General features: G+C 40.9%; 1 protein-coding gene across 3 annotated transcripts; it reads right to left on the bottom strand.

Annotated features, from left to right (window-relative positions):
• Positions 1-541: 541 nt before the first annotated feature.
• On the bottom strand, positions 542-9,789 carry ZBTB43 (zinc finger and BTB domain containing 43). 3 transcript variants are annotated; one of them, XR_014616662.1, is made up of 3 exons: positions 9,662-9,789; positions 1,917-7,409; positions 542-1,793 (listed from the first exon to the last, which is right to left on the bottom strand). XR_014616662.1 is itself a non-coding variant. In XM_084219489.1 (2 exons), exon 2 carries the CDS (start codon positions 7,384-7,386, stop codon positions 5,992-5,994), a length of 1,395 nt encoding a protein of 464 aa, XP_084075615.1. In that variant the 5' UTR covers positions 7,387-7,409; positions 9,662-9,789; the 3' UTR covers positions 542-5,991. The 3 variants fall into 3 exon arrangements, 2 of the variants coding, with proteins under 2 accessions (XP_084075615.1, XP_084075616.1); XM_084219489.1 differs by having other exon boundaries at positions 542-7,409; XM_084219490.1 differs by lacking the exon at positions 9,662-9,789 and adding an exon at positions 8,815-8,861 and having other exon boundaries at positions 542-7,409.
• Between the last annotated feature and the right edge of the window lie 4,682 nt (positions 9,790-14,471).

Raw genomic sequence — 14,471 nt, 5'->3', positions numbered from 1 at the left:
GGACAAAATCAAGTGTTCAGTATAAGTAACTAAATTTAGTCAAGGAGAGAAAGAAGCCTCACAGGATGGTAAGGGAAACTTAATCTTTAGTACTTTTTACAGCATGAAATTTCCTTCATACTTCGACAAGAAAAAAAAAATCTATGTTATCTGTACCTACTTCAACTGTACCAAGGGGCCTTTTGGGCATGTGGTTGCTGCTACTATGAAGTCAGTGTTCTGGAATTTTCCTATTTGCATGTACATTCTCTATTGATCTCTACTGATCTCTTCAGAGATCACCATTCTGCAAAAAACAGTTGCAACAAAACCAGTTTGACAAATTTGAACTAGCATGGAAGCCAATTACCTAAAGCAGTGAAGAAATTGGTCTAATTCCACAAATTCATCAAACTTACTGTGTCATAAAAATCAGGTTTTAGTTTAATGTTTTCTTGGACTAGGCTGACATGTTATCATTATTTCAAGAAGACACATTACTAGATACACTTTTTAATATATTTAATAAAGTTATATATCAACAACTTTTGGATTTGTACTTTTGAGCACTTATTTTGGCAAAGTGAAATATTAAATACTAGTACTAGACATGCATTCCTTTCATTCAAGCTTAAGAAAACATTTACAAAGTTGACAGATAACATTTATTAAAACATGTTATAGAAAAAAAGGGGCATGGGACTCTTCTATAAGAAGAAAATATTGAACAGTAACATTAAATTAAAACCATGCTGTACAATTAGGACAGCAATATTTATAGACAAAACTATCCAACCTCCGCAATACAGGCATAACAGCTCACAAAATATCAAGATATGCAAATTTACTATTATAAATGACTTGTTTAGAATAAAAACTTATAGCTCATTAAGGAAGATTCACTTGACTTGCATAAACAGTTACATTTCTGAAAGAAGTATGGAATCCCATGAATAAAAAAAAAATGAGCAGCAATCAACAGACACAGGCTTCAAGCAAAAATCAGAACTTGCAATTTAATCACATTAAAAATATACCATCTTCTTTTCCAGCATCTCCCCCTAGGCCACTGACAGTTTACAGCTAATAGCTAAAGAAGCCAAGCTACCGATGAAGCATTTAGAAGATAAAAAACCCCCAACTTTCCTTTGTTGCTTTGAGAAAGGTCCTAATTCTGTTATAGCAAAACACTCAATGTACTGCTGTGGGCTCTCATAATTCAGAGACAGGTCATCTTGCTGGCACCTGGGCAAAAGTATTGAGATTACAAACCCTGATATGCCTCCATTCTTTCACGATCAATAATACTGGAACACTCAATACATCAGCCTTTGATCATCTGCCTTGCTTATGATACGGGACAGTTTCTCACGCTTAGACACACCTCAGATGAAAAAAGCTATGACCAAAAACTGTACTGACAATATCTTCTAGGGTCTATCTGCTCACCCATAAAGCTAACGAGGAAAGTTAAAAAATGAAACAACAAAAAAGCACCCTGCAAACCAACACTGGTGTGTGAAATAGGAACCTTCTCCCTCAAAAAGGTCCAATATACACGTAAGCAGATTTTAAGCCTGCTAACAGTTCAATTTTTCAGAATGGTGGATACACAGATTCCAAGGTAATTAACATCATAGTTACAAAATGGAATAAAAAGGAACTTAGCTGTAGTATCATTAAGTCTTCTTACCACTGCTAGGACAATGGCTTCAAAGCAACAGGAAAGTCTGAAAGCCACCCGGGTATACAATATTGCTGGTTTTCAGAAGACACTCACTTTACTACAGCCAACAGCCACATCATCAAAGGTACTGAAGCATACGGGAAGATAAATGAAATTCATCATATACATATGCTGTCATATAATATATATACATATATATATATATGGATTGCTTCCCTCCTCCCCACAAATAAGAAATAATTTTTCATACCTTGAACAAGACCACTCCATTAGCAAAGATCAGAGGCTTGACAGAAGCTGCATCTGTATATCTTGCCTTGCTATGTTCAACTGCACTGGCCACCAGTGGCAGGGACTGCAGGGGTGACACACGGCTAGAGTTTGCAGACTGCACTGCACTCGTCAAAAGAAGTTCAGCATGCACAAAAAATGGATGCAAACAATCCACTGCAAGCCAAAATCTCAACCAGAGGTGCACATAATGCTTCTACTTAAATATACTTAAGGAAGAGTGGCAGTTGCTAGCAAGAGGTGCAGGGAGACACATGGAGAAGATACTCCTGGGTGCAGGTGGAGAAACTGAAGAGCTGCTCTTGGAAAAACACCTGAAGAAGTCACTGACAACATGTATAGACACACTCACAGAAGGACATAGTCCCTGCCTGAGGAGATTCACTTCTAAGATGACTTTTGGCCTACAGCTAAGCCCTCCCAGAGCAGGTACACCTCTGAAATAACTGAGTTCCAAAGTAGAACCAAGCTGGAACAGACACATCCCTGAAGGAACTGTGGCCCAGTGTCACCATGAAAAGTGACACTGACCAGGCCAAAGCACCAGAGGACACCCAGTAAGAAATGAAAAGCATCAGACAAGGAAGTGTGCATATGACCCCAACCTCCTCTGTGACCTGTCACCTTACTAAAGGAAATGGCAGGAACTGAATACAGCTCTTGGTGAAAGCAAGGGAAAATGAGAATACAAAGGCAGGGAGAAGAGGTGTTAGACTTAAGCTGAGCCTGAGAAAGATGGTTTAAGTGATTTTTTTACCTTCCCCCCCCGCCCCCCCAGTACCTGAATTGCTGATTAGAAGTTTGACAAAGGGCAATAAACTGAGTTCAAGAAAAACACCACAAGACAACTGTTTCACCTGTGACATGCAAAAGTAAGGATTTTAGACATGTATCTCAAGCTGTCCTTGAATCATCAATCCTCTCAACCTGATCTCATGACAATCAGATCAGTATTTTTCTGCAATCAGTTGGTTTCATGTAAATTAACAGCAGAAAGCCAAGTGCTACAAAAATCAGTGGAGCAACATTTGCTGGACTTTCAAGACAATGTCATAATACGGGGTAAAACAGCAAAAGGCAAATACTAAAAAGTTACTATTCATGCTAAGTCATTAAAAAAGGACACGGTTCTATAATATGATCTACTGAACCTGTTATAAAATCTTTAAAGTGTCTCTCGCAGTACATTGGATTTTAAAGCTTTATTTCAAAGTAATCTAACTGCAAATAGAAGTAACATTAAACCTTGAAATATCCCATATAAAAGTCATTCCAAGCTGGTAAAAGAAACAATTTTGCTGGCAGCTCTGTAGTATAGTCTGAGTTCAACATTTTTGTTTTTTTTGACCACAGTTTTCAGACTGGTGTTTCTGTCCAGCCTTTTTTATGGTTAAATGGGAAGAGGCACCCTTAACCTTTTTATGCAAAACTAAAGTGACAATTGGAAAGAGGCTGAGAACCAATGTAATATACAAGATCATTCTTGAAATGAGTATGAGAATAAACACCGTGGACATGTTTACGGCCAGGCTGGATGGGGCTCTGAGCAACCTGGCCTAATTGAAGGTGTCCATGCCTATGGCAGGAGGGTTGGAAGTAGATGACCTTCAAAGTCTCCTTCCAACCTGAACTGTTCTATGATTCTAATGCCTTCCTTCAAATGTGATGATGGTACTTGCAGAAATGACACCATGTATGTGGTAAGGCCTTGGAGAATGGAAAAATAGGGCCACCAAGTGCGAGAACCCTTTCCTCTACCCTCATGTAAACAGGCAAGCATTATAGTATTTTTTAGTATTAAAAAGGACAGTGTTAGCAGTGTGTAAACAAACCATAGAGGGAATATAATTTCTAAGTTTAAAAAACATACTTATAAAGTATTATGGTTTGGTTTTTTTGTTGTTTTTGTTTTGGGTGGGTTTTTTTTTTTTTGTTTTGTTTTTGTGGGGTGGTTTTTTTTTTTTTTTTTGGTTTTGTTTTGTTTAAATACAAAGTGCTATACATTAAGCAGGTTACAGTGTTAGTGAGCAAAATCCCTGTTTCAGTACCTTGATCACAGAAGTTAAACATGGCCACCATGGTATTTGTAGAGTTCAATTAAGTGCTAAGAACAGGAACTCTGTGGTGCTGATCATTCATGCCCATTGCCAGCAATGGGTTCATTGTACTTGGGAACATCTGTTTTAACAAAATTCCATATGAAAAAATATTTGAAGCATTAGAAGATTAATAATTAAGAGTCTCTTAAAAAAAGTTTTTTTAAGTAGAATGCCAGTAAAGAAATTACAGTAATTACAGCTCACTGAGTAGAAAACCCTCAGCTTGCAGCAGACATTCACTTTCAGGATACAGTTCAGTTGTATCTTAAGACAATTTCTAACTGGGAGCTCAAAAAAGAATCTGAAGTGTAATAATCTTTGTGTGGTTTTGCTTCACCATACAGGGTCATCTGTTCAGTACATTATCCTGCACACAGCAGCGCCTAATACAGAAATTGGGGTCAGACAGGCTTAGGTCTTTAATGCTGGTTAACGTTTTCCCCATGTGGATAGCACTGTACTTGGTTATCACCTCTTTCTATTATTTTCTATGTATGTTCTTTCCTTGTCATATTTCAGTAAGCTACAAAGAAGCTTTTGCTTACTAAGAAGCAATTGCTTTTGCATTGGACTGCATTAAGCTTTGAACCCCAAAATCCTGTTGTCACCTTTACTACTGATGCCTTTACTCAATCTGCAGAGCTGGCAGCATCCCTTAGATCTATACACACTCCATCTATCTCCATGAATGAGAGCCCCACACACAGATCATCATCTTAACATAGAACAAGTGTCACTTTCCCAGCAAAAATATCAGCTTCAGACATAAGCATGGTACCATGTTCTGCAGTACCATTTGAAGATCCAAATCACATACTTCCTACCTTTTTCCACAAGCAACTCCGAGGAAGCAAACAACTCTGCTTGTGATCACCAGCCACAGTAGTTCAGTACCAACAATCAGTATTATATACTATTCAAATAGTAAAGAATTAAAAGTATAAATATCTATGAATGACAATGTAATCATCCTAAAGCAGGTTTCTAAAACTAGATAGAAGTTTTCACAGAAGTTTTTGTACCAATAACAAGCCAGTTCATGAATCCAGAGTTTGGTACTTGCTACTGTAGTAAGCCACAAAAATTTGAACAGAAATTTACACTTTAAATATTTGACTATTTTGAATAAGTTCCAAATGTTACATTTTACTTTAGTTGGTGTCTTATTTTTTAATAAGACATACTTATTACACACACTTCTAAAAGCTCTCACAACATAGTCATTAAAATCTAATGAAGTCAAGAGTCGTACACCATTAGACCCTAGAAGAGCAAGTATAAAGTATACTTCAGTATATATTAAGTTTATATAGTGAAAACTGTAAGTGCATTACAGACTCTAAACAGAAATCACCACAAAATTAGACATTTGTTTTACTGAAGATAAATTTTAAAAAAAGATGTATAACTGAAATCTAAACCACCTTTACCACTGCCTTTCATTAAGCAATACAACAAAGGCTACTGAGTGATGCACACTACCTAATGATGCTTCAGCTTGAGGTGGAATTCTCTTTTTTTTTCATTTAAATGTGAATCATATAAGCCAGTTTGGTCATCTTAGTTTTCTTTTCCATTAAGGAGTACTACCTGAATTTCTCGTTCATCTAAGTATTTTCAGGATTTTTGTCAATTTAGAGCTGAGTTTTACTGTGAATTTAGATGACTCGGAAATACAAGACAGCTTCTAAATACTGCTGTGATTACAATCAATCTCAGACCTGATTTTGCAGACACCTTTCAGATTAACCCCATCCACTTCCCACAATAAACACCTGAAGTAATATTGCAGGAAACAAAATACATTTGATCTGTTTATACCAGCATACTTATTAAAACTTTTGTTTTGAGAACATACAATAGCAAGTACCAGACATTATTTGCATAATTAGTTTATTTTTCTTACTCTACTAAACAAACATAAGCACTAATGTCTTAATTCATCTCAGTAGTACTCTGCTCAGCTTTAGAAGCCTGATAGGACTTGGTACAAGAGGTCACATGCCGATGAAAACTGTCCCGCCACATAAATCTTTTCCCACAGATGTTACACTCATACGGTTTTATGCCTGTATGAATTTTCATATGGCCTACAAGATGGTGTTTCATTTTGAATTTCTTACCACAGACACCACAGCCATAAGGTCGAAGACCAAGGTGCATACTCATATGCCGATCTCTCTGACTTTTGTGTGTAAAACTTTTTCCACACTGACAAGGATAGAGCTTATCGGCATGGGAGAATCCAGTGAGAGATGTTTCTTCTTTAATCCCGGCAGCCATATCAATGCTTTCACCATAGCCTGCTGCCATCATAAGATCCTGTCTGTGAGCACTTAAATTTCCATCTGCCCTTTCACCGGAAAATTCTTCCATAGACGAGCCATAGAAGTCAACTTGTTCATCATAATTACTTTCATCTGCCTGTTCATCAAATTCTGCTTCCATTTTTTTGTCACCTATGTGAAAATCTTCAACACCTGAAGACTGGATTGAGTGATCTGCCTGAATGGTATTCATGGATTCAGAGACTTGGTGTTCATCATAAGGATTATCAACGCCTTCACAGTCTTGTTCAAACCTTTCTGGTTTCACATGGATCCACCGCTTGTGAGACATGATACTGGGTTTGCTATACATTGGTCTGCTATACTGGTACTCTGCACTATCACTAGTTCCCTCTTCCCCATCCTGACTGGTCATTCCAGTGCTAAGTCTATCATGTTCTGTGGAAGAATTACTAGGAAGGTACTCATGTTCTGTCAGCTGACACGACAGTTCATCTTTAGAGCTCTCTTCTTCATTTTCACCATCCCTTAGTTCCTGCACTTTGTGGAATTCTGTCTGTCCTCCAGAGCCAAGTTCAAAGGTTTCAACAAGGCCATTGTAGCTACTACTGCTCGGGGACTGATGGTCACTGCCATGATTCATCTTCTGACACAGAACTGTTGGGTTTCCCTCAAGCACTTCCGTGCACTTATCCACTACGTGCCACATCTGAAGGAAACTTGCCGCTGTCAGATAACTAACAATTTCTGGCGCAGGCATTACCAGCCGGCCTGTATAGGTAGACAGAAGAATGTTTTCAAATACTCTGGGATTCATCACATCAGGCAGGACTATTCGCCTGCTGTTTTTCAGGAGAACCTGATCACAGAAATAAGGTGAACTAGCTGCAAGAACAGCTTTATGGGCTCTGAAGAGATGGCCCTGAACCACAATGGACACATCACATAATTGTCCTTGCTGGCGCTGTTGGTTTAACTTCTGCAGAATGGTGCTAGAAAAATCTGGAAATTCCACTCGAAAGGAGTTTGACCCAGACTCCATTTCATTACAAATTTAGTGTTGCGCTGCAAGAAGAAAATATAAAATAAAAATAAGAAATAAAATTAGAAATTCTGCTTGGTCAAGTACTGACCTTTCCATTTTCTTCTACGTTTTTTTTTTCTTCTTTCTTAACAGACTCATATGGAACTCAACCTTTTGCCACTGCTGTATTTCTCTCAAGTAATCTCATTTCTCTCTTCTGAAAGCTGTACTAAGGCCATAAATTGCTATGCCAGCATATTTTGTTGTGTTTCTTCTCTTCAAGAGGACTCACCAACTACAGCAGGAGCTACAAACGGCAAACTATCCAGTTGGGATAGACTAAGCATTTCAAACATGAGTTTAGGCTAATGAAACCGTTATTTCATGGAATTATACAGTTCTAACTCAAGGATGTCCCACAGTTTGTATCAGCATATGAAAGATTTTATATTTCAAATGCCAACAAAATCATCTCATTTGTCCCCCAACAAACACTGATTTTACTCATTAAATATTTCACTTAAGATCAATTTTTCAAAAGCAACTGTATCAACTCACAGGAAGACACTGGAAGCACAGGCAGAACCTCACTAAGAGTAAGGCTTATGACCCTTCTCATGTATTTCCCTATTGTTTCCCTAACTGACACGTGGCACAGCAACAGCTTGTACAGTTTTTTATTCCAAGCTTATTGAGATATTTGGGTTAGGGCTAGGATTATAATGTTCCTCTTAGATAAATCATACAGAATTTAAAACGTCAATCAAGAAATTGATATCTTTGCCGCACAGAACTTTTCCTGCTTGTTCCTCATGTATTTGTAACAACATAATGATTACATGACAGAATCTCAGCTAAGGGCTCCCAGATTTTCACATCTGTACTCTTACATAATCAAGATTAACAACCCTTTTAGCAGTAATACAACTTTTTCAAAGGCATACTTGAAATTTTAAACTGAATTTGATATAAATTTGCACGTTATTGTAATTAGAAATGGCAGAAATTTAAATGCCACTATGAAAAACCAACATTAACTGCTTGAGTAAGTTAAACTTGTGCAACTTTTCTATTTGATAATGTGTAAATTGAGTGTTATAGGATTCCTGAAGAGCCATGGAGTAGCAAGTGGTTTCAGTGGTCAAGTTCCATGAAGTTGCCACCCACATAATTGCTGAAGACCACCTTTAAATTTACTGCCTTCAGCACTCCTCAGGTTCTTTTCCTGAAAGCACCAACACTCTTCAGAACTGAATCAGCTACCAATACTTTTACAGTGAGCAACAGAATAGTGCACCTGCCAGTTCAATTGTTAATTTTTCTTACCACTTCGCTTAAAACAATTTGACATAATTATTGAAGTATTTCAAATTATCTTATTCCTTGTGTATGTTACATCCATTTTTGGAAACAATCAGATTTTCTTATACAGATGCAGTTCCTTACCTCCCTTCAGAATAGTCTCAGATTTAAGATTCTATTTTTCAATATTTGCCTATAAAAAAAATAAGCCTTCAGAAGATGTTCAAATGAAGTTTAAAGACAGATGCCTGTAGAATTTACACACAATTACTGATAATCTAAACTGCCATCTTTCAGCAGGGAGTCAGCATGTCACCACAAAAACATTTCCAGATGATAACGGACTTTTTTGTATTTTAAGTTGTCAGGCAGACAAAACGTAAGCAAAATATTTTCAATTAACAAAGCCATACAAGTCAAGCAAACCGGTTTTCGAAAGGGGTTTCACTCCCTCCTTCTACATTCTGTTTTGTTCTGCACTTTTACTCCAAACTCATAAAGAACAAAGTCGTTCTACTTCAATTAATAATAACTAAAAAAACCAATCTCCGTGCTGGAGCATTGAGTAGAGCATACAAGTCACATTTCATTTCCTTTAAAATACCACTAGCCCTAATGGTGGCTAGCAGGGAGCTCCTTGCCCTCTCCCCGCGCAGGCCCGCAGACCTTGATCTCTCGCCCTCCCAGCGCCCCGCGATGCGGCCGCGGCCGCCCCGGAGGGGCCCGGCCCGAGGCGCTCCGGCCGCGGCACCGGACAGGCCGCAGCGCCTCCCGCGGCCGCGCGGACCCGCCAATAGGCTCCGGCCGGAGCGGACCCCGGTCCCGGTGCCACCGGGGACAGCGACCCGGCCCGACCGAGCGCGGGACCTGCGACCGCGGGGCGTGGGAAGGCCTCGCGCGCCGCCCCGCCCCGCCCCGCCCCAACGCGGACCCGCGGACCGGGCCCGGCGGCAGCGCGGCCGCCCGGGGCCCACGAGCGGCAGCGTCTCACCTGCGACTCGCGGCGTCACTCTCATAGCGGGACGCGGTCGGTGCGGCCCCGGCCCTGCCCGCGCCCAGCCCGGCCCGCACCGGAAGCAGCTGCCCCCCTTCCTGCAGGCACTTCCGCGTCCCGGTCACGTGACGCTCGCGCAGCCCTTCCGCTCCCCACCCGCAGGGGGTTCTCAGCCGGGGCGGTGACGGCGCCCCCTGCTGGCTTCGTTTGGGAGCGGACGGATTTGAGCGGCGCGCTTTGTAGGAACGATTCGCACCCCAAAGCCCTGGGCCGAGCCGTGCCGCCCCGTCCTGCCCCGTCCTGTCCCGTCCCGTCCTGTCCTGCCCCGTCCTGTCCCGTCCTGTCCCGTCCTGTCCTGTCCTGTCCTGTCCCGTCCTGTCCCGTCCTGTCCTGTCCTGTCCTGCCCCGTCCCGTCCCGTCCTGTCCTGTCCTTTCCTGTCCTGTCCTGTCCCTGTGCGCCGCAGCTGCTCCCCAGGGCAATACTCTCAGCGCTGCTGTGAGCAGGGTCCGCCAGACAGCACCACTGAAGCCCGCCGTCCTCGCCAAGCGCCGGCGCGGCCCGCGTTTCCCTCACAGATGCCGGTGTGCTGGGGCACGGGACTCGTCCCACAGCCAAGCCGTTCCCACGGGCACGCAGCCAACACCCCCGCGCCGGAGCCTCCGCGCCGCTCGGGCTCGGTCCCGCCCCGCTGCGGCCCGCAGGGGGCGCCGCTCCCCGCCCGGGCCGGCCTTGCCGGCCGCGCCCGAAATCCGCCCCTTGCTGCGGGAAAATGTCCCAAATAAACGGATACAAAATTAGTACTAATTATGCTTAATCCTTAATGTTTTTTTACAGAAAACGGACGACAATATCTCAGTTTTTAAATGCATCACAAAGACTTCCCTGTTGGTTGGCAGCCGTCATCCAGTAAGATGACGATGGTTATACTTTGCTGCGTGAGTCAGACTTCAACTACCGAGCTACTCAGAAGGGCAAACCAGTACCTCTGGAGTCTGTGTAGTTACACAGAAAAGTTTCTTTCTCCAGAAAACTTGAGGTTCGACACCACAGACCCTGCTCAGATAAATCTCTTGCTGGTTTTCAGTGCTGGAGAACTTGTCTCAGAGACAAATAGGGAGGATATTTTTTTCTTTAATCAGCATCTTCAGAGTTTTTAAATTTCTTTCTTTAAGTGAGAAGAAAAAATTGATACAGCTGTAATTATGTAGGGTGGGTCATTTGTATGTTGTTTTGGTTTTACATTTGTATAAAATGTTATATTCCAACAGACACTGTCTGTAAATGCATTGTAGCACTACTGCTCAGAAATACAACAATCTATTAATCTCCCCATTATATTATTGAAGAATTAAAAAAACCAGTGAGCATTGATGGAAGTCTAGGAAATAATGATGTGTGCATCAAACATTTATTGTTTGCTCATAAAAAAGGGAATGCCACAATGATAAGACAGATACACTTTAAAACGTAAGAAAAAGAATTGTAAAATTTTATAGCACTCATCAAGAACAGGAAAGTATTCAGTTCCACATCACCTTTAAATTTTAAACAGACACACATTGCAAAATCCCTTGAGCAAAGCTTAAATAATACATTATAGAAATATAAATTTCATTCTGTTTCTCCCCAAAAAGGCATGGCTGTGTGCTGAGAAAACCATCCCATGTTGAAAATAGACCCCAACATCAATGTGTGCAGAAAACAAACCAACCAACCAACCAAACCTCCATTTATGATCCAGCTATAGACTTGTTTTTATTGTACTTATAAAATATACATAGCCTTTTATTGAATTGCCTGCTGTCGAAATCTGCAAGAATTTTATTGCTTTTTACTGTCCTGGAGACGAATGAAGCAGCAGCCTCTGTGTAATTTCATAAGAAGGAAGGACACTAAATCTAATTTTGCTGAATATTGGCTCAATCATAAAAAAAACCCCCACGCAATGACCAAAATTTAGAATTTTGGAATACAGAGTATCTGTATGTTTCTCCTCATTTGTATTTTTAAAAAAATCTACTGTATCTGGACACAGACTGCATTACAGTGCACTATGTGCACTATTGTAAGCTTGGCATTTATGTACCTCTCATGATAGGTGCATGAGTCTGTTCCAGTATTAAATCAGAGTCTGTGCACTTTAAAGCAGTATCTCCTTTCTTCCACTTGGAAATGGGGTGGACCAGACTCTGCAATACAATGGGAATAGGTGGACTTGGCTATTGAACAAAATGCTTTCCTTGCTTTTTATTGCCTTTCCTCTGAACTTATTGAGGGATCAAAGCATGACATGCCCAGACTGTCTCCAGAGAAGTTACTGTCCTTGAACCTGAAAACTGGGATATAATTTTTAAGTAAAATGTGTAGCTTAGGAACTTCTCAACAAGATTCACAGTATGCTTCTGTTGGCTATGTGTCCAGTCTTGGGATCCACTGTGTCTTTCCCGAATTTCCCAGATATCTGAGAGAATGTTGGACCAATATATGCCTCATTTTTTGTCACATCCTTTCAGGGGTGAAATGAAGTTCTTGAAAAATTATTTGACCTCCTATTTGCCAGATACTGATGTTGAGCAACAAGGTCAGTTTAACAGTTCAAGAAAAAAGTAGGAGGAAAAAATACTTTTCTATTATAAGTCTAGTAGTTTTACATGAGGAAAGGACATACAGGAGCTGATCTTACCAGGCACGGTTCATCTGCTCTTATTCTGGAGGCTCCCAAAGCACTTCACAGTTTAAAGTTCTGATGCGGCTTTGACCCAACTCCTTGAAACTTTGATCATTGGAACTGAGATGTTCAGAATCAAACTGTTAAATTAATAACATTCCAGGACAGGCAGTCAAGAAGAAATAATAATCCTACTGAAGGTTTTGAATGCAAAGGGGATATGAAAGGAGAAAATTTACAGAAGAAGCAGTATTGCACGCAGATGGCTGAGAAAAAAAATCATCTTCTCAGCACAGGACATATGAGTAAGGGACTGTTTTTGTTGCTGCCAGAAGACTACAGCATCTCAGTCACAATAAAATATGGAACGGCCTGGATGCAGGATTTTCTTTTACCACAACATGAAAAGCCCCTCGGTCATAATAAGACCTGTCTGTGAGTCATAAACTTGTTCCTATCTTGAGTGTTGAAAATCTTTACTGATCTTTTAATCCAAATTTTGTTTGTAAAGGCCATTGAAGTTTAAATTAATTATGTTTTCATGTAAAAATAGTGAATTTCATCCCAGGGAGAAACCTGCAGAAAGCTCCCATGGGAAGTAGTTGGGCTTCATTTGAGTAAACAGAATAAACACTCCTTAGGATGAGTTTGAGTATCATCACAAAATTCTGTAAAAAGAAGTTAGTGCCTGTATGGGAAAATTCATTGAGAAAAATCTATAAAGCAGAAAAACATTTTAGCTCAGCTTTAATAGAGCAGTTAGGGGGAGGATGCATCTCTGATGTCAGGTGGGGACTTTGGCCAGTACAGGTTTGCCCTGCCCATCACTGGTGATGGATGGAGCCCGTTCAAGGCAGGCAGAAGAGCCAGCACTGAGCAGCCCTGTGGGACACACACGCTGAGATGCTGAGCCTGTAGGCTGTCCTATCCCACCCTGTTCAAGGCACTGCATGGAAAGTGCAGATGGAGCTGGAAGCACTTCAGAATTTACTACTAAATTGTGGTGGTTGTTACGGAGGTTTTCTGAGAGGTAAAAAGAAAATTCTGTGTCATGTGTCTCAAAACAAGTACCTTATTCTCAGATATTTCTTTACACACTGCGTTTTCATTCCCTCTGAATTTCTTTTGGGGGTTTTTTGGGTTGTTTTTTTTTTTTTTTAACTGCACAGGCACTTATGAGGAGATATCTCTCTGGAAGCACCTTGGACAAAAAAAAAGGCAAAAAATTATTTGGTGTCATATGCTATGTCATTTTCAAAAAGCAGCTTGATGCCAATGACTGCAAGTAGACACCTATTTTGGAATAAACTGACACCAGACTCCTGCAGGAATCATTTGTTATCAGATGCTGGCTCTTTAAAGCTCTTAGATACTGGATATCTGCAAAAATTCAATTCATTCTTTCTTGTGAAGCAATCTGATTCTAAATGTTTTACTGTCAAAAAATCTGTCACAAGGCCAGGAATGAGACATAGGGCTCTGTGTATGTACTGGTGCTGTCTATTCTTTCAGCAACCTCAATGAAAAAGGAACTCAAAGGAAGTTGAATACTGAGGAAAAAAAGCCATGTTAACCTTTCCTCAGATGTGCAGGCATGAGAGTTATCCAAAAATGAAAGGCTACAACTTTGAGCATGTCACTGGTCTAGGGTTGAAAAGGGTCAGAAAGGGTCAGCCATGCGAAAATTGACTCTATGAGTGGATCCTCTTAAACTTCAGCTCTATTTCTAAAAGCATATCTCTGGAGAACTGCTCAGACTGGGGGTATGCTGGGATCTGCTCATGCAGGGCAGGTTTTGTGTGGCTGTGTGAATGAACTCATGGGCAGGGCCAAGGAGCCAGCTGGGCACCCTAGCAAAGGGTATGTGGGTCCAAAACCTGCAGCAACCCCAGACCTGGTGCTGAGGAAAGCAGGTCATCCCCCAGGGCTAAATAGTTTCAGAGGCCAAAGTGAGTGTTGCCAGCCAGTTGCATTTTTTTTTTTTTTCTGGAATGTGAACTACTGTCTTTAAAATCAGTCTGTTTGGGGATTGGTGGTGGTGTCGGTCTTGCTTTTGTGTGGCTACAGCTCTTCTGCACATGAAGAGTTTTTGTTGGCGTGGCTGAGTCTCAGGCAGGACAGTGCACAGCCAGGCCTTC

The sequence above is a fragment of the Fringilla coelebs genome (genome assembly GCF_963513975.1).
Source record: "Fringilla coelebs genome assembly, chromosome: 21".
Taxonomy (NCBI): domain Eukaryota; kingdom Metazoa; phylum Chordata; class Aves; order Passeriformes; family Fringillidae; genus Fringilla; species Fringilla coelebs.
This window is presented reverse-complemented; position numbering and strand designations above follow the sequence as displayed.

Excerpts from the sequence above, each read along its gene's own strand:
- ZBTB43 (XM_084219489.1), bottom strand. The coding sequence starts at position 7,386 with ATGGAGTCTGGGTCAAACTCCTTTCGAGTGGAATTTCCAGATTTTTCT.